Source organism: Melospiza georgiana, chromosome 19, assembly GCF_028018845.1.
Source record: "Melospiza georgiana isolate bMelGeo1 chromosome 19, bMelGeo1.pri, whole genome shotgun sequence".
Taxonomy (NCBI): Eukaryota; Metazoa; Chordata; class Aves; order Passeriformes; family Passerellidae; genus Melospiza; species Melospiza georgiana.
The window spans coordinates 6750343-6770886 of NC_080448.1; the positions used below are offsets into that span (position 1 = coordinate 6750343).

The following is a 20544-nucleotide window of genomic DNA, read 5'->3' on the forward strand; positions in this document are numbered from 1 at the left end:
ACAGGAGATGTGATCTGTCTGCTCCTGGACTGACTCTGCTTCCTGGCAGGGAGGGGACACAGGTGTACTTGGAGGGAAGGAGGATTTGATTTCACATTTTGCTGCCTGTAGTTTCTCACTCAGCCTCAGGGAGAGGGGAGATTTCTCTCTTTCAGCAATTGGGCTGCTCAAAAGCAGTACCTGTGAGCCAAGTCAAGCTCTCTCCTTTGCAGGGGAAGATGCTAAACAAACAAAAACAAAAAAAAACCCCAAACCCAACTCCCCCAAAACAAACAAACAACCCCCCCCAAAACAACAACAACAACAACAAACAACCAAAAAAAACCCCAAAAAAACCCAAACCCCCAAAAAAGGGAAAATTGGGAAGCTGTTTCTATTTTCCCCACCCTTCTATGCAGTTCAGGACAGAAATCCTTTGTCTTCTTGCTGCCTTTGCACATGATAGCACCATTAGCACATCCCCAAAAGTATTAACACTCCTCTCCTGCCTCTGCACAGGGATGCTGGGACCTCAGGGACCAAGAGGACTTCCAGGAGAAACTGGGATCCCAGGTCCCCCAGGTCCTCCAGGGCCACCAGCCACGCCAAGCCTTCCTCTCACCTTCCAGCAAGGGGTTCTCTACTCACTGCAGCCCACAGCTGACAAAGAAAGTAAGTTCCTCCTACTTTCCTATGTTCTCCTGTGGCATCAGCAGAGTGGGCAGGCACAGAGCAGCTCAGCTCTGCTCCCACCTCCTTGCCAAGCCCTGGGAGCAGCTGGGCACTCCCTGCATTGTGTGGGTCTCTTGGAAGCTCCTGGTCAAGGTGGAACATCTTGGAAACCACAGGGAGTTCACTTCTCCAAAATGAAGAACCAAGCCCCTGCTCTCCTAAACTGTCAGGGAGAGCAGGGTTTAGAGGATTTTGTTCTCTGTGCATGTTATTTTTTAGGTTCATCCCAGCTTTGGGGAGGCAGTTTGGTGTTCTCTAAGCTTCCATCAGGAGTGGGAGGAGGGTCTCTGGTGAAATGACAGAGCTCAGGTAGCATCACCTGAGAGAAGGGGCCAGAGGGATCAAGAAGGGCAGATGAGGTGCTGGTGCACCCCAGCTGTGGGGTTGGAGCCCTCTTGGTGCCACTGCTGTGGTGTTGGAGTGTCAGGGGTGCTCAGGAATCAGCAAGGACTAGAGATCTGCAGCTCTGGAATTCCAACAGACATTTAACATTTAACATCTGTTGAATGTCTCTCCTTCCCTGCCCCTGCAGATGCTTCTTCCACCTGTGTTTCTGGTGCATCCACATTATCCCACATGCACACAAAACACAGAATTATGGACTGGAGAGTCCACACTGCCACCCTGATTCATCCCTTCCCTGTAACAGGAGGGCCAGGGTTTCTTTGTGCTTATACTGATTTAAAGCATAGATTTATTTGATTTGTGCTGTGAAAGCTTTCTAGGGAAGGCACATCCTGCACTTGGGTTGGAATGCTCTCAGATTTGGGCTTGATTCTCCTGGTGCAGCCCTGTGGAGGTGGCAGCAATGATGAGGGAGCAGAGCTGAGCTGTGTCTGCCCTGGCTCTGCTGCTCCTGCCCAGCTTCAAAGCTCAGCTGTCTCAGTTACAGCCAAGGATTACTGAGTCTCCCCATGTCTGACAGTTATCTCAAGCTCTCCCTTTCCTTCCACCCACTCTGCTCTCCAGACTCCTTTTCCCAAAAGTGAACAGATGTATTTTGAATTTAGGGAGAATTTTAACAGCTCGATTTTGTATTCAGTTATTAGGGTGTATGGGCAGGATGAGTAACAGGTTTAATACTGAGATTTTCACAAAATACACATCAACATTCTGCATTCTTCAGCCTGAGAACAAGGGAGTTTTGCATTACAGCTCTCTCACTCCTCTCAGGGTCACACATTCTGCCTTTTATTCCAAGTATTCCTGAGGATGGTTTGGGTGCTGCTGCTGCTGCCCCCTCCCTCCAACCTCCCTTTGAATTAAACTCTTCCTTGTGATCAGTGGACAAATTAAAAAGTGAATAAAGGCTTTGCATGGCCTTCCCAGCTGATGTGCGAGGAGGGTGAACTCAGTGTTGTTCCCAAATAGGAGAGGATAAATGATGGATAATTATTTCTATTGTCTCTGCAGCACAGGGACTTGAGAGCAGTGAGGAGATGGTGACTGCTCCATTTCCATCCCTGGGCATTCCTTGGTTTGCAGAAGGAGCAGCCCAAAACTTTATGACACTTTTTCTTAATACAAATCCAGCTGCAAGTGTAAGTTATCTATGTCACCATGACAATGTTCTGGCAGTATCAAGTTTATTTTCTTACCACTTTTCCTCTCTTTTGGCTGGTTTTGCCTCCCACAGGCTGGTGGAAAGCCACCAGTAAAACTTAGGCTTGTAAATTCTGTTTAGCTTTTTTAAAATGTATTTACTTGTTTTGAAAGGAGCACATCTGAAAACTATAAACACAAAATTCCAGCTGCTGACAGCAGAGGGAGGCATATTCCTGCTAATGGGAATGAGATGTGAGAGCTGTATCAGGTTATTGTTATTATAAAGCGTTTGGTTCTGCCTGAACATGGTTAATGCCTGTGCCTTTATTAATTGCAGCAAGTTCCTGTTGGCAATATTTATCTGCAGGCAGAAGCCAGAAATAGAGAGACAAATATTTTCTCAGTTTCCCTGTGCTGTGGTAAAAGAATTGGTCCCATTTTTTTCCCTCCAGATCAGGTACCAGAAAAAAAATTAAGACAGGATTACTTCATTTCCATCCTATTTCAACAAATCAAGGCCATAATGGGGGAATTTATCCCTTAGTCAGAACCCTCAGCCAGAGACTGAGCTGCTGCTCCCCACTGCTGGGGCTGCTGCTACTGGGATCCCTCAGTTAAAAATGAGTGATCAGGTACGTGGGCTAGAGCCAGCTCATTCCTATTCCTTGTGCTAACATGGGTGATTTCTAGGGAATAGTTAGGGAAAATAATGCAACTCTGACTCTTGAGGGCTGTTTCCTTCCAGCTTGAAGATCTGCCAAGGACACATGAAGTAAAATTAACCTGTTTTCATAGAATCATCACTGTTGGAAAGATCAAGGCCAGATCAAGATCAAGCCCAGCCATCAAGCCATGTCCTCAAGGGCCACAGCCCCACATTTTTAACACTTCCAGGGATGGTGACTCCACCACTCCCTGAGGGAGAGCAAGGGGAAACTGAGGCAGAGCATGCTGGTGTGCCCAGCATGTCAGAGGTGATAAGGGAGAGGGATCAGTGCAGCACCATCCCAGCTGCCAGCAGGGCCCTGCCTGAGGAAGGAGAACAGAGCAGAGGAAGGGAAGGGGAAGGAGAGGAGGAAAGGAATTGAGAAAACTGATTTCTTTCCAAGTGTGCCCTGAGCTGCCTTTGCTGCTCTGGCTGGGCAGCTTTCCCTGTGTCCTTCAGGGCATTTCTGTGCTGGTTCAGGGTGTCTCTGTTCCATTCCAGAGAACACAGGTGCTCCTACCTGGCCAGGCCACACTGGTTTCTCTTGTCCCCTTGGCTTGGAAAGCTCCTGGAGCAAATTCAGTATCAAGGATTCTCAAATGAAGCATTGTCTGCTGCTTTGGGGTGCCCAGGAGCTCTGAACCAGAATCCAGCTCTTGAGCCCAGCAGAGCCTGGCTCAGTGCAGGAGGTGGCTGACAAGGGAAGATTCCTGCTACCATTTGATGCTGTTTTGTGGCTGCTCTAACAATCTCCAGCTGCAGAGAGCCCCAGAATGTCCCCATTTATAAGGGAGTTTATAAGGGGATACAAGTTCTTCCTGCTGCTTTATGAGAACATGGAGGAATCCCTTAAAAACACATGAGGGTTGTGTTTTACACACTTCAGTCCCAATGTTTCATTGACAGTGTGTTTCATTCAGAGCTGATCCTGGAAAGGAACCTGGCTCTGAAGGAACTGGCACAGCCCTGTGCTGCCCATGCCAGGCAGGAGCTGCTGAGCCCAAGGGTTGTTGATCAGAGCTCTCCTCTGTGTCACAATCATGGAATCACCTTTCATTAAATAATGTTGAGTCAAATGTCAGCAGGGGTGGATTTGTGGGAGTAACTGTCATGGTAATAATGTGCCATTTAGCTGGAATGTTTTGTAACCCAAATCTTTATCCCTGGCTCACCTCCAGCAGAAATTAAACCCTGGTTGTTTGCTGTCCATCCTCTGCCCCCTCAGTGGATGAGCAGTTGATTTTGTTGATCACTTTAAAAAAAAAAAAAGCTCTGCAACTGTTAATGCCTTCATTGCTGTTTGATGCTCATTTTCCAATTTCATCTTACTCCCAAGCTGTGATGGATTTTGACATGGTCAAATAAAACTCAAATTAATTGGATTACACACTCCACTGGGGTACCTTTCCTCCTGAACATGAGAAGAGTCTCAGTTGTTTTGTTTCAGGGCTGTGAGGAGGGGGAAGATGAATGGGTTTAGAAACAGCAATCAGATAAATACCTGTTTGCATTCAGGTTTTAGGCACAAAATGTGGTTCTTAGAGGGATCTGGGTTGGATCTTGTGCTGTCCTGCTGCCAGGAAGGCATTGCAGAGGTATCCTGTCATCCTTGGCAGCCCAAGCCATTGCACAGTTTCCCCTGGAACTGCTTTCAAACACCTGCCTTGGAAGTCCACTCTATCACTGCTCCAGAAGCTGGGAAGGCTTCAGAAGTGGCTGCTGAAATTTCTGGAGAGTTCACCTTCTGAGCTTTGGGCTGGACTCTGCAGAGTAAGCAAACACCCTTCTGACCTTCCTGGTGTCACTTGGCATCTGCAGTGAGACATTCCCAGCCTTTTCCTGCCCAGGGTTCCCCTGAATTTTACTGTGATGAGTTACAGGGATGGCTGGAAGGAAACACGGGTAAGCTTGAGGTCATGGGCAGGAGGAGGTGGACACTATTCCTTTATGGCACCTCCAGCTGTGGAAAATGTGGGGTTTTCAGAGGGTTTGCCATCCTGGTGACCAGGAGCCAACATCTTCATCCAGGTTGAACAGGAGATTTATTGTTGATCCTCTAGCAAAGGGTCAGGACAGAAAGCCTTGGTAGCACCAGGATGTGGGGTTCCTTGTTCTCGTGCTTGTTTTGTGGCCTTGTTGTCTTAGTTGCTCATTGAATTTTTGCCCCAGGTTTCCACAACTGTCCCAAAGTGTTGTGGGGTACTCAGATGAAAGGTGCTGCCATACAGATCCCTGCCCAGATTACAGCTGTGCCACAGTACAGGTCCACAGGGAGCAGGGTTGGAATATGGTTTTGACATCGCAATAAATACTGAGGGTTGCTTTTTTATTTATTTATTCTTCTCTCTTTCTTGGTTTCTGTGTCAGCGACCTTGGTAGAAAATTCTTTCAGGGGCAAACATGGATCCTCTTATCAAACTCTTCTCTGTGGCTCACAGAACTCGCTGTGAAACCTCTTCCACAGCAGCCTTGGAGAGCAAAGCAGGTGCTCCAGGAGCCCAAATTCAGCATCCTGCAGCACTGCCCATCAAATTCACCCTGCAGCACTGCCCACAAAATTCACCCTGCAGCGCTGCCGGCCCGCGGCCAGCAACGGGCGCCAGAGCACCGCGGAGAGAGCCGGGCTGGGCTCGGGTCTAACTGAGATCCTGGCTGGGATCGAGACTAATTGTGATCGCGACTAGGATCGAGTCTAACTGTGATCCTAGTTGGACTTGAGACTAACTGAGATCCCGGCTGGGATTGAGTCTAGCTGTGGTCCTGGCTGAGCTCAACACTGTGATCCCGGCTGGGCTCGACACTAACTGAGATCCCGGCTGGGCTCAAGTTCAGCTGTGATCCTGGCTGGGCTCAAGACTGAGATCCTGGCTGGGCTCGACTCTAACTGTGACCCTGTCTGTGACCCTGCCTGTGACCCTGCCTGTGCTCTGTTGCAGATGGAGAAGCCCAGCTGGCCTCCACCGTCATCGACACCATCCTGGCAGGGCTGCCCGGCCCGCGGGGAGCCCCGGGGCCTGTGGGGCCACCAGGTGACACCCGGGGCTGGGCCTGGAGCTGGGCCTGGGAATGGGCTTGGGAATGGGCTCGGGGCTGGGCTCAGGGCTGGGCTCGGGGCTGGGCCTGGAGCTGGGCTCAGAGCTGGCCTTAGGGATGGGCTCGGGGCTGGGCTCAGAGCTGGGCTTGGATCTGGGCCTGGGACTGGCCTCAGGGCTGGCAGGGCAGGATGATCCAAAGCCCCTCTGGTGCAGAGTTGATGGTCTGTGGGTGTCTGCAGGGAAAGGGAGGGCTCCTCACTGGCAAGAAGTAACTGGGTTTTTATCTGTTGGTAGTGGCTGACTGTTTGACCTTTACATCTTGAGAAAGGGGCTGATTAAAAGCTGTTTTTAAAAGTAGGTTGTTCAGTGAGTCCTTCCTGAGAGCAGAGCTGTTCTCCCCCTGCTGCAAACCTGTCCTGTCACTGCAGAGCTGCACCAGGCAGGGGCTGGCCAGAGGCTCTGTGATGGCTGTAAAGACTTTGGAGCCAGTTTGAGCAATTGCAGATTTTCACCAGTGTAACTGAAATCAGAATCTGAGATGAAAATTCAGTGACAAGCCTTCTTTCTCTCTGTGCTGATGGGTGGCTTAAATGATAATATTCCTGCAAACGTCAGCACTTCCCTGTATGATGCATATTTAGGAGTCAACTCCCATTAGTTGCAGAAAAGGCTTCTCCCTTCATTATGAGGGCCTTTCATTTATCCTTCAATTCCTTTATTCTTTGACTTAAGCATTTGTATGGTGCATTAATGATTGAGGCTGATTCAGCTGTACTTTGTGTATAATGTCCACATTGTTTCATCTCAAGGGTTGTGACAACTAAAGCAGAGAGGAGTATTGCTAAGTTCAGGCTAAGCAAATATCCCGTCTCCCATCTGCAGGTATAATTTAACAGCTACTGTTGAGATATAATTATTTTTTCAAAAGGAATGAATCTGTTAAGTCACTGTGTGAGACAAGTTGACCTGTTTAGATGGTGCTTAACTCATCCTGGAAGCAGCTCTCCTGTGGTACAGATTTTAAATTAATTTATTGCCACTGCAGTGAGTGAAGACCAAGAGAGAGCTTTGCTTTGCCCTGCTCAGCCTCTCCTATCTCTGACCAAGTGCAGCAGCCCTGGGGCTCCCCTTGCCACCTGAGATTGTTTCAGGACCAGCACCTGCAGTGTCTCGCTCTCATGGAGCTGTTCCATGGATCCAGTTTAAGTTTCCTCAAAAGTTGCATTTTAAGGAATGGAAATGTGGATGTTACTGACATCCTTCCTGCCTATTTTCACCATTTTTTTCCTCCTAGATCTCTAACATCCCCCCTAGATGTGTTCTGTCAGGATGTGGGTATTCAATAATCCAGTGTTTGATGAAGGGTTCTCATTCATTGGGAGACTCAACAAAACATGAAAAATGTGCATGCCTTTGGAATTTAGGGTTCTTCCTCCTAAATTTCCTTAACATTGTCTCCAATTATGATTACCACCAGGGCCACCAGGTGCTTCAGGACCCAAAGGGCCCCCAGGACCCATTGGAGCCCCTGGATCACAAGTAAGGTGCTTTGGTGCTTTGGGGTGGAGGGCAGAGGGGGGTCAGGGGTGAAACATCATCCCATGCACAAGGAGGGAAAGTAATCTTAGATCTGCTGTTTTGTTCCCCATGAAATTCTGTGATTTAATTCCTTTTCCTGTGATTTATTTCCCTTTTCTCATTCTGGATTAAGAGGTTGAAATGGTTGTGCTTTCCAGATTTTCCCTTAATCATAACAACACACTGTGCTGCTGCTGTGTCAAAACATTTCACTGTGGCCTGAGTTGATGCAAAGGATCTGACATGGGCTTTACTAACACAGTGATAGAAAAAACTCTGCATTTCCTGTGGAACACATAAAAAGAACAAAAATGCATCAATGGGAATTCACCAATTCACCAGAGTGAATGTTAAGCCTACTTTTTCAGACATAACACTTTCTGTTCAAGAAAAATATCACAAATTCCCATCAGTTTGATTATTTATTGATACAAACATTGTGGAGGGGGGAGATAATAATGGAGTGGGAAAAACTCACTCCAAAGAATTTATGGTAGAAGAAGGGCACAGTACTCACATGGATGGAAAAAGCTGATTAAATGGAAAGAAGTGAAGTCATGAATAGGGAACTGCCAAACTTCTCAAACTGTGGTTGGCTGATACAAAGGGACTCAGTTTTGGGAAGAATATTGCTCAATGTGGAGGTAAAAGAGCAGCATCAGATTTTTCAAAGGAATCCCACATGGCTGGAGAGCACAGAGAGAGGTTAAGTAACTTTATAGAGGGATGTAACTCAGATCTGGAGGTTTGGAACTGAAAATAAAGATTTTTCCTATGTGTTTATTAACCACTTTGAAGAAGCAATGAACTACAGGTTAGGGAAAGTTTGCCAGTGTAGCAGAATCCTTTCAATTAGGAAATACTCTGGAGAACAATGAGAAACTCCAGATAGATCCAAACACAGTGAGAGATTTGGCAGCCAAATGACAGATGCAGTTTAACATCATTAAATATAAGGTAATTCACAATTCATAAGTAGATTCTGCAGCAGAGTCTGGCTTTTTGACATGCAGCACACACTGTAAGCCTTTTATTTTTTTGCAAAGCTGTGGAATTCAGTGTTCTTGAGCATCCCTGTCTCACCACACAGCAAAGGATGCTTTGGACACTTGGGCTTTGTCCATGCTGCATGTTTGACATAAGGCCAAGCCTGGTCTGTGCCCTACCTGGTTTGGCAGCCCCAGGGAAGCTCCTAAGCCAGGCCTAAGTCTCTGAATGCTTGGTGGGGCTGGCTGCAGGCAGGGAACAAGGTGCTGCTGGTGAGCACTGCTGGCTCCCAGCTGGAATGGGAGAGGGCTCCTCATTTGCACCCTTAAATCACATGTGTGCCACCTCCTTGGGTCTGAGCTCCTCACAGCAATGCTCCTCTCTCTGGGCCCACAAACCCCATTTCTCTGGGTGCTGATGTGGGGATTTGTGGGGCTGTTCCCAACCAGGCTGGCTCAAATCCCCAGTGGCCTGGAGGGGAGCTCCAAACTCGCTTCTGCAGCCTCCAAGTCACTTGAGGTGGAAAAAAAAGCATCTTGTACATGGCTGTGGGGAGAAGCAGAGCTGACAGGCTGAATATAAACAAACAATATTGTTCTCTCATGGTCTGGTTAATAACTGTGGCTTCTCTGGGTGGATAAGTGAAGAATTTGGATCGATTTCTGCATAGCAGTTCAATTAGTAGAAATCTGGAGACTGTGCCCTTCTTAGCCATTGGTGACTGCTTTATAGATTTGTTCAACCCAGGGAGTAAAATTATTAGCAGAGATTGGGCTTAATTTCAAAATTGTTTATTAGGGTGAGTGAATGGCTTCAAAATAATTTCCACTACACAATCCAATTAATTTTCAGGTATGTGTGCTTGCTCCTGCCACCCACTGAGGCAATTAAGAAGTAGGGGGAAGCAGTGGGGATTTTTAAGTTAAACACAGTACCTGTGTATTAATTTCTTCTTGGTAACTGAGAACAAGAACTGTCCTGTCATACTGACCCCAAAAAAATGTTACATCAGGGGCCTGCAGTGCATTTAAAGAACCAAATTGAGGGATCTGCAGAAAGTGCAGGGCTTGGGATATCTGCAAACAGAGCTCCTGTTGTGTGTGCTTGAGGGAAAAAGAGAATCCAGCCCAATTGCTTAATGGGTGTATGAGGTTTTCAGGAGCTGAGGATCACTGGGAAATGTATTCAGTACACCTACACAAAGGCTGCACAGTAGAAATTAATTCCTTCTCATTCTGCATCTCTTCCAGGGCTTGCCAGGATCTCCAGGACAGCCTGGACCAAAGGGATCCAAAGGAGACCGAGGAGAGAGGGTAAGGATTTACAGGCACAGGGAGATCCCCACAGCATCTGGGGGCTGTGCAATTATACACAGCACAGCTCTCACACATGCAGTGGGACCACAGCCACCACCAGCTGTAAATTCAGAGTTTCTGGGGTTTCTGCAGGAACCAAGATGAGGTTTCCTCTACAGAGAAAGAGTTGAATGCCTTGCAAAGTCAGGTGTTCCCCAAAGAGATTAGCAGATTTCCTAATTTAGATTTTCTAATTTAGATTTGTTGCCCCAAAGAGGTAGCAAAGACATGGTGGATAAAGGCCTGTGGAAACCAACTTTCTTCCACCAGCCAAATCTGTTTAGTGTGGGGTGTTTTGCGAGGTATAAGGCTTTAAAAACTCACCAGATTTTCCTCAGCCAAAGTCATTCCCCAGGTCTAATGATGTTCTTAACAAATTTGGAATACTGAAGTAATGTACTTAATGTTTTTGTGTCTCAATCTTTAGTGGGCTGTCCAGTGCTGATAACTAATCAGGGTTTGAATGTTAATTCCCAACTGGTGAAGTTTAGGAACTCCAGAGAAATAGAATGTTAATTCCCAACTGGTGATGTTTAGGAACTACCAGAGAAATGTCTGACAAGGGTGTAAATGTGTCAGATTCCCAGCCCAGCATTCAGGCACTGGGAAGGGTTTGAAAGTGGCATTTGGAATTTGGCTGCTTCTGTCCAGCTGAATTGCCAAAATATCATGGTCTGAAATCTCTGTGTGAGTCTGGGAGCACAAAATCACTTGGGAGTGGAGTGGGTGGAGAAGGATCATCAGCCTGAAATGGGCACCATGGGCTGTGGAGAGCCACTGAGACCCCAGCATGGAGAGAGCCAAAGGAGGGGACAAGGACAAGCAGGAAAACCTTGTTTGGTTCCTGTGGATGGCTGCAGTGGTGGCTGCACTGCCACAGCTGTGGGAGAAAAGCTCCTTTCCCTCCCAAATTTCCTGTCCCACAGATGGGGTGATGGGGGCTGCAGGTGTGTGATTCCCCCATGACAGAACCTCCTCTGCATTCCTGCTCCCCTTCCAACCCAGCAGAGCAGAGGATGCCTGAAAGAGCCAGGACAGGGAAATGCAGATCAGTGAGCTCCAATGTGCTGCCTTCTCCAATTCCTGGCAATAACCAGCCACAGACAAACTGCTCCTCTGTGCAGACTGTGCAAGGGGCTTGTTTCACCCCTCCTGAGGCACCAGGAGCAGCAGAGATCTGAGGGTGGGGCACATCTGCCTTTGGAAATCTCTGTTATAATTTAGTTTTGGGTGCTTGGTCCTGTTCTTATGTAAGAAATCATTTGCACTTCTCTGAAACACAGAGTGGCTTTTGGTCATTTTTTGGTAACATTTTCCTTGTGCAGCTCAGCCAGTTTGGGCATGACTTGGCTTTACAAATAGACTGATGGAGTTCTGGGACTAGAATTCAAGATTCTGGTAGAGAGCAAAACCTGAACTGATTACCAACTGCATCTCATTGCCATTCAATCTTTATTTTCAGCTAAAAAAAAAAAAAGAAGGGCATGGTGTGTGGCAAAGTGTCACATTTCCATCCAGGAAACAGATAAAACTCTTCCTTGAGGATTTATTTAACATTTTGCTGTAGTTTTTGGTTGACCATACTACTAATATTACTACTAATATACCATATTATTACTACACTTATTTTGAAACAAAATCCTGTTGCATTGTGTCCATTCACTCCTGACAGATCCCTTAGAATTTGGTTTTGTTCCCTCCTTGCTGGGGATTTAGAATTGTAATTCTCCTCTTAGGTTTGGGACAAATGAGATTTTCAAATATCAAAATGTCTTGATAAATAGAAAAAAACCCCCCAGTTAGTGTGGAAAGGGAAGCTGGCAGCTTTTCCTGTCAGAATTTCTGTAGGATCCTCTGTGTGCTTTTTGTCTTTTGTGAGTGTGGCTTTGAATGCTGGTTTTGACAACTGCATGCTGCAATTTTGGGTTTGGTGGATAAAAATGAGGGCTCGAGCAGAGGAGCTGTGCAGCTGCAAAGAAAAGCAGAGGGGAGGGGGAGGTTTACAACATCTACTGAGATTTGAGGAAATGTTATTATACATTCTTCCTGCTTAATCTGGGAGAGAACAGATGTGGGAGAGACCTGCAGCAGTCAGACGCAGCCCCTGGATGGCTCAGCTCTGTGTGCTGCTCACGCTCAGCCTCTGCTCAGCCCAGCCAGGGAGGCTCCCCAGCATCTCCAGGCACTCTTCAGAGCAAAACCAGGGAGGCCTGGGATAAAAGATATTGCCAACATCCAGCCTAAATATCCTTTGATCCCCTTTAAGCTGATAACATCCTTTCTGTTCCTCCTGGACTTGGAGCACAGGCTGTTTATGTATTTTCAGTCTGTTGTTGTGCTCCTCTCTGAGATTTTTCCTCTTGCCTGTGCAGAATCCAAGTATTTCCCTTTGAAGATACTGGGAGCACCTGACAGACTGAGCTTTTCTCCCTGTCCATAGGGGTCTGTTCCTGGTGCTGGCAAGGCATTCCATAGGAATGAATTCCATGGGAATGTCCTGTAGGTGCCCCTTGGTTTTATATAAATTTGATGGACACAAACCCAGCAGCTCTCCCTTTCCACTACCATATATGTATATATATACTATATATATATATATATATATATATATATACTATAATATATATATATACAATAATATATATATATATACTATAATATATACTATATATTATAGTGTGTATATATATATATACTATAATACCATATATTATATACTACATATACATATATGTATATATTTGTACATATATTTGTACATGTACATATATGTATATAATTTTTGGGGGCGGGGAAAGGATGGGTTTGTTGCTGTGTGTGTCTACAGGAAAGAGCCAGGGGAAATATGTGGCTGTTTCATTAATGGATTTCTATGAATGCTTTTACATTTTGCCTCTTCTTCCCAAGCTCCTGTTTTCTCACTAAATAACCTGTAACTGCTCTCCTGGTCAGGGATTCTGCCCTGCCCCAGCTGCTCCAGGGTGGGAACACTGGGGAGGAAAAGATGTTCAGTTCAACAGCATTTCATTCTGCCCCAAAGCAACACATACTAGTTCAAACTGTTTCTCTCAAAGAAAAAATAAAATAATTTTTAAAAAAAGAACAAAAACCCCTCACTGAGAACAATGTGAAATTAGCACAGCAGGAGAAAGAAACAAACCGACCAAAATATTGTACCTGTGTTTTGATCAGTAGCTGTGGGGTGTGTGGAGCAGGAGCAGATTAAATCAGGGCTTGGTGGGAGTCCTGGGCTCTGTTCTGGCTGGGGCAGCATCACTTCTGCCAGAGAGAATGCAGTGTCTTTGTAAGGACCCAATCTCCAGCCAAATTCCCTCTTGCTATAATGTAACTGACTGCTGGAAAGTTCAGAAAACCTGCTAATCGTCTTACAGAGAGGGCCCTGAGCTCAGGAGCTCTGTATCCAACCCAGCTCCTCCAGAGCCTGATGGGATTTGGAGCTGATACTTGACAGAAAACCATAACCCCCTTTTGCTGTCTCTAAGTGATAATGTCAAGGGAGAGGAATTTTTTTACACATTATCCCAAGTGTAAAGTTTTTTTTTTCCCATTAAGCCATCTTAATTCCACTAGTAAAAATTACACTGTGTTCTTGTCAAGTGGCAAAGCATCTCCTAATGACACTGCCTTTATTTCCAACAGGGGCAAGCAGGTCTGCCTGGAGAGAGGGGCATTAAGGGACTGCCTGTAAGTGCTGCACTCCTGGGTGGTGCCAGGCTCAGCTGGGGCTGGTGCCTGGCACTGCAGGTGCCACTGGAGCTGCTCCAGAGCTGAGCTCTGCTGGCTCCAGCTCAGACATCTTTTCATGTAAAATCCTTTCCTTAGCATTTTTTTCTTTCTGAGAAGCTGAGAGGCCTCAAGAAAGAAAATGTAAACAATGATTATCTGCTGCTGTGGAATGCAACAGGTGCATCTGGGATTGGCCCATGTTGGATGTTTGTAATTAATGGCCAACCACAGTCAGCTGGCTCAGGCAGAGAGCCCGGGATAGCTGCCTTTGTTATCATTCTTTCATTCTTTTCTATTCTTGGCTTGGCCAGCCTTCTGAGATGAAACCTTTTCTTCTATTCTTTCAGTATAGTTTAAATGTAATATATATCATAAAATAACAAATCAGCCTTCTGAAACATGGAGTCAGATCCTCATCTCTTCCCTCATCCTAGGATCCCTGTGAACACAGGTCACAGGCTCCAGCTCACACATTTGTTCCAGACACTCTCACCTTAACAAATCCCTGTACAAATGAAGCATTCCTGGTGTAAAGCACAGTGCTGATGTGACCAGGGAGGATCAGGGGGCTGGGCTGTGCCTGCAGATCCCTCTGGGCACACACAGCAGCTCCTGGCACCAAAGGTGGGCACAGTTAAACAGCTCAAAGTCCATCAGCTGCTCTCAACTCCCTCCTGCACCTCAGCTGGCCAAGCTGAGCTGGAAACTCTGTAATGAGGTTAAGAGATGTGTCCAAATGATTTTTTGGCAATACCTGGACAGATGCCCAGAGGAGATGTCTGCACTGGCACATGTGGCCAGTGGAAACAAACCCATGGTGATGAAGGTTGGCTGACAGAGATCTAGTGGAGAAAACTGGGTTTTTTTTTTTTGGCTGGCAGGTTCTAGAGAAGCCCCAGAGCCTCTGGGAGGGTTCTCATCTCTCTTCCTTGGTTCCACCTCATCATTTCATACAATTCACACAACCTTTTCCTTGGTCCTTCTTCTCCTGTGCTCACCTCTGCTTTGCAAATGTCTCAGGGATGTCCAAATTTGAGGAGCCCAAGTCTTTCCACTCTATTTTAGATTGTTAGTTTTGTTTTATGTTTAGCTTAGAGTGGTTGAATCTCTCCCTGTCATCTGCTCTTCAGAAAGTGCATGAACCTCCTGGCTGGGGGAAACATGGGAGCAATGTTCCCAGCACAGAGAGATCTTTGTTCAAGAAAAGCTTAATGAGCATCTTCAGAGGCAGAAAGGGATGTGACTAATTAATGAAAGCAAAATGGAGGGGGTTTCTGTTCTATGGATTTTGGGGGGAAAGGAGCAATTTTGGGGGGAAAGGAGCAATTTATCTGAGAGCACAGTGAGATGTCTGTGGCCGTGCTGGGGCAGGCCATGGCAGTGGCTCCTCCTGCAGCTTGGCCACTCCTGGACAAGCTCATTTCTGTTAGAAGTGCTGGTGACCTCCTGGGAAGCTGACAGGAGCCAGGGCAAAGCTCAGGAGAGCACTTTGGCCCTTGGCATGAAGGTCCATGTGTTTCCTGCTGGTGAAATGCTGCTTTAATTTGCTCCTTTGGTGGGGAGGGATCCAAGGGCCCCTGGAAGGCTCCTCAGCCACACGTAACCAAAGTTCCTTCCTTCGTTTCAGGGTGAACCAGGCAAGAAGGGTGAGGAAGGAGACAAAGGTGCTGATGTAAGGATGTGTTTCTATTGTTTTACTTTTGGTTTTGTCACTTTTCTGTCCTTCAACCCTTTGACAGGTGGGTTTGGGGGGCCAGAGGGTGAGTCCACAGTTAAATGTGCAGAGCAAGGGTGCCTTGGGTTTGAATTTATTGTGTGCCAGAAATTCTGGTCTGTGAGGTTTCCTTGGCCATGCTCTCACCATGTTCTTGAGCACCTCAGTCGGAGCAGGTTGTTCTGTCACATGGAGCTGGTTGGGAATTGCTCACCTGTTGTCCCTCCCAGCTGCTGAGGGACAGACTCCCACAAGAGACCAAACTGCAAGTGCAGAGCATTGGAGTTCTCACATCTCTGCTCTCAATCCCTGAAACACTTCCCAACATCTCTTTGGCCCTTCAAGCTCACACCTAAGGTGACAAGGACAACAAACTACAGCTTGAATGTACATGAGGAGCTCTTTGAACAGGGATTTCTCCTGCACTCCTGCTTTTGCATCTTTTAATTTTTAAACATGCTCACTGCAGGGTTTGGTGCTATGAAAGTGACATTATGGACAAGAAGCCTATTCTGTAACATATTCCAATGTTTGGTTTTCTTTCTTGCAGGGGGAAGGTGTCCAACAGCTTCGAGAGGCTCTGAAGATTTTAGCTGAGAGGGTATTGATCCTTGAGCACATGATAGGAATTCATGGTAAGCACTGCTAAGGTTTTCTTCTCCAGAGAACCAGGGCTCTGCTCATGTTTGGTGGTTAAACATCCTCCCACTCTCCTGAGCTCTCTGGTGTCTGTTCAAGCCCCATTTTCAAAACTAGGTACCATGAATTAGTTTTGAGTTGAGTTCCAGCAGCTGCACTATTTCTTCTGGCTTTCCAGTAGCAGGTGAAATGACCCTTACAGTGATTTTTGTTACAGTTCAGGCAGCCAAGTCATGAGCAGCAGCTCAAGCCATGTGGCACAGATCATCCACCAGCTTCCCACAGAGCTGCTTGTTCAAGTCTTTAGGCCAGATCATTTAATCCTGTTAACAGCATCTTCCAAGTGACTTGAACACCTCTGAGGCCCTTGCTTTGTGCAGCACCAGGTTTTGCAGAGAAAGCCCTGACAGAGCTGCCATGTCACCCTGAAAATCAGTGATCCCTGAGCATTTTGTGGTCATAACTTACATGAAACCTATTTTCACAGTCAGATTTAAAGAAAGTCCCACATGTTCTACATTCAGATAGATTTTTGTGATCTCTTGAGGCTGTTGGCTTTCCCATCACTGGTACAGTGTGTACATCATTCCTTAAAGAATGATCTCTTCCCTTAACCACAGGATGGTGTTGGTTATTGTTACAGGAGTTGGTTATTGCCAGGTTGTAGCCAAGGATCAGTTAGTTCTCTCCCAGCTGCCAAAACCTTCTGTGCCAGAACAACAAACACCTTCTGTGTTTCAGAAACAGTTAGAGGCAAAATGTTTGGCTCTGCTATCCCAGCCTGTGAGTAGCAAACTTGCTCCATAGCACTGAGCAAATCCCAGAGCACTTTTCTGTCCTTGACACGTGGAACCTCAATCCTGGCCTTGCTTGTGAGCCCACCTCACACCTCCCCTCAGATCAGCATCCACCTTCATTGGGATGTGGCCTTTGAGGATTGATTTAAGCTGTGGGAATGCTAAGCAGCTGAATTGCCCAGCAGTCCTGACAGTGCCTCACTGCACAGTAATTCCATCCCAAGCACTGCAGGCAGCACCTGGGGATCCCAGCCCTGTCTGGGGGCAGCAGAGCTGGGATGGAATTGCTGCTGGACCATTCCAGTGCCAGGGCATGGCTGGGCTGGAGCCTGCTCTGCTCTGTCACTATAGGACACAAAACATGACTTACACACACCGCTGTTCTCAAGGTGAAAAAAGAGAAGTTTATTTTCTGGCTCCAACATTTATAGTTTTCTAAAAGTGACAGTGGATTGGAGGGTGACAGTGCCACCTCTCCAATGACACTGGACAGACCAACAGCCCATCAAATTTCTCTTCTTCCATAAAAGAATACAAATCAATAAGATATTTACAAAAAGTATGTGAGAAAGTTTGTTACAAGAATGTAAATTTCAGAAGGCATAGAAAATCTTAAAAATTCAGAGCAACACAGCTCAGTGGCCTCCTGCCCTTGGAGGCTCCAAGTTCTATTTCCAAAAGCAACAAGCAGCAACAGCATAAGATTTTTGGGAAACCCTGAATCACAACCCCATGATTCAGCCACACTCACCCTGACCTTACCTCTGCTCTAACCCTGCTTCACTTCTCATTTTCATTCCAAGGGTAGAAAAATGTGTTTTTATATAATTTGTATAAAAACGTATAAAAAGCTGCTTTGCTTTGAGCTGGTGGAGGTACCAGGGAGATGCCCACTGGATTTCCTGGGCAGCAACCCATGCCAGCTGGGGTGATCTCCAGGGAGGAGGGAAAGGGGGGTTCCCTGGATGAGTCCATTAGAAAAAGGGATTTACAAGATCCAGGGTCTGGGCCTCCTTTGGCTTTTACTTTGTACCTTTATTTATAGTGGTATAAAGCAAAAAATCACATCCTTAGGGATCTTCTGTAGACCCTGGGAGTGGGGTTCACACACCTTGCCCTAGCAGAGCTGCCTGATTTAGCTGTTTTTCACATTCTCTGTGGAAATACAGCAGCAGCAAGGCATGTGCTGCTGTTATTTTGAAACAGTCATTTCAGCAAACCATTTGTATTGATCTGTTACTGCTTGGGATGGAGATGAGTTATTTACACCCATGTGTACTTCTGTACCAGTGTAACTGCATCAGCAAAAATGGATGTTTTTTAATTGTGCACTGTGCTTAGGTCATATTTAAACACCTATATTGTATGACTTTAGGGGTTTTCTTGTCCCATAAGTATTGATAATTGTGTTCCTATTCTGTGCTTTTGAAATAGTTCCATTCTTTCACTTCACACATATTTTAGGCCCTAAAAAATACTGTACTTGGAAAGTAAGGCATATTTTCCTTGTGCAATTATATTCATCTTTGTGTTTATGGTTAAAAAACTCCAACAAACAAAGAGAAAAGACATTAAATAACAAAAAATATTTTCCTTGAGCACAGACCTCCCTGGACTGAAAGGCACCACAGAGGTCTAAATCACCCAGCACCAGTTCTCTGGTCATGTTCCCAGTGTAGGTGTTAAGGATTTGACCACAGCTTCTGGGGCAGCCCAGCTTTAAAACCCCACTCAGAAATGCCAATCCCATGCTCTCATTTTCCCAAGAATCTTCCCACTGAGTGTGGTTTCCAAAACCACAGCTAGCCAAGCAACAAGGCAAAACATCCCAGCAAACAAAACTCTCCTCTGCCCTGGGAGGGCAGCTGGAGCTGACCTGGCCTGGGAGCTGCAGAGAGCAGCCTAGCAGGACACAGCAAAGCCCAAATTGTTTGGCAGGGTTTGGTGCCAGCAGACAGAGCCCAAATCCTCCAGCAGCCAAAATCTCACTGGAAACAGAAATGCTGCCTGGTGGGATCAAACCAAGGCTGGCACGTTGGGCTCCTGGCAGGGAAACACAAACACCCAGCTCTGGAGGCAGAAGGAAGAAGAAATTGGGGCAGTGGAAATGATGAGGCAGATCAAGCCACCAGCATCTGTTGCTGAAGAGTGGCCCAGAGCAGTGTACATTGAATTTGTTCAGAGGGAAGAGCAGGAGGTTGTTACCTGGAGGTGCTCTGGCAGCAGGGACAGCCACCATCCATCCCCAGCATTGTTGCTGGTTTGGCTGCAGCCCAGGGTGGGTCAATCCTTCCATTCAATCCTTTCAGTGCCTCCAAATGTCCTTTACTAGGAGTGAAATGGTACTTGAACCCTAAGAGCATCAGTGCCCACTGCCCACCAGCTCATCCTCCAACACCAGGGGTCTGTGGGCAGTGCTGAGTAGTTGCTGCAGCCCAAGCAAATTCATAATTAATATAAGAACAGTGTCACCATGATATTTTCTGAAAAATCCCTTTGACAGGATTTCTCCTCCTGGGAAGCTGAGAAGCCTCAGAAAAGAATGAAAACAAAAATTATCTGATTGCTTCTCCTGTGTTTTCTGCTTTGGAATGTGGTCTGGAGAATGTTTACCAACAGGTGCATGTTTGATTGGTTTCATGTGAATTGTTTTAACTTAATGACCAATCACCATCAGCTGTGTTGGACTCTGAGGAGTCAGTCACAGGTTTTTATTATTCATTCTTGTTAAGCCTTCTGTCTGTATCCCCTCTCTTTCTTTAGTATCTTTTTAGTATAGTATTCTTTAATATTTATTTTAAAATAAAATAAAAAATCCACCTTCTGAGAACATGGAGTCAGATTCTCATCTCTCACCTCATCCTGGGGACTTCACAAACACAATAGAACAGCACTTCAGGAATGGAACTATAAAGGAGAACAGGCCCTGGAACTACAGAGGAGAACAGGCCCTGCAGTAGGAGCACTCACCCCAAAGAGCTCAGGCAGAGCAGAGGGGAAACATCTCATGTAGAAGAAGTGGTGGCAGCAAAGCTGTAGCTCCAAAGCTGCTTCCTGCATGGAGAGCAAACAGGAGGGAGATTGTGGGAATCCATAAAATTCAGAGGGTTTTGGGAAAGCTGCAAGAGGCAGGCCTCAGAGACAGCAGAACTGTGAGTAGAGCTAAGCAGCAGCCATGAGATTGGTCAGCAGAAAAATTATGTAAAAATTAGAAAAGTAAGGACAAATAGAACAATGGTCTGTGTATTAACACTTGGCTAGAATAACTCCCTAAGCTGCAGAAAAGTTTATCTAGTGAGATATTAGGAAGTTCTAAGCCTAATCATGGAGCTCTGTGCATTGTGTTTTAAGGCTCACAAGCAGATATTGTATTCAAAATAAGCAAGCATTGTTTAACCAAAGGCACGTGTGCTTATAGTGATTAGATAGAACTGCTGTCAATGTGCTTTTGCTTTGTGTGATTGGCCAAAAAACTTTTAAAGTGAGTTGTAACATTGAGTTCTTTGTCTGCTGCCTGGGATGTGATCTGCTGGCATCTTCCCATTGCCATAACCATGTAATGAGGCTGATGCTGGGAAATCAAACAGCGCAAGGCACGTTCCCAGCAGTCCCGTCCCATTTTCCCATTTGTGCACAGCCCCTGCCAGCAACAGGAGCACGCTGCTCCCACAAGAGGAACCACTCAGAAGGGCCCACGAGTGCCTTCCTCAGCCTCCCCTTTTAAATAGTG

At 46.3% G+C, this 20544-nt stretch overlaps 1 protein-coding gene across 1 annotated transcript in view; it reads left to right on the forward strand.

Moving 5' to 3' along the window:
• Positions 1 to 20544, forward strand: part of COL26A1 (collagen type XXVI alpha 1 chain) — a 165822-nt gene that overhangs the window by 144909 nt on the left and 369 nt on the right. Inside the window, exons 8-14 of the mRNA XM_058037866.1 lie at positions 499 to 651; positions 5899 to 5991; positions 7493 to 7536; positions 9813 to 9875; positions 13578 to 13622; positions 15292 to 15336; positions 15929 to 16013. Of these exons, the coding sequence (XP_057893849.1) occupies positions 499 to 651; positions 5899 to 5991; positions 7493 to 7536; positions 9813 to 9875; positions 13578 to 13622; positions 15292 to 15336; positions 15929 to 16013 (528 nt within the window). The remainder of the gene's footprint in view (positions 1 to 498; positions 652 to 5898; positions 5992 to 7492; positions 7537 to 9812; positions 9876 to 13577; positions 13623 to 15291; positions 15337 to 15928; positions 16014 to 20544) is intronic.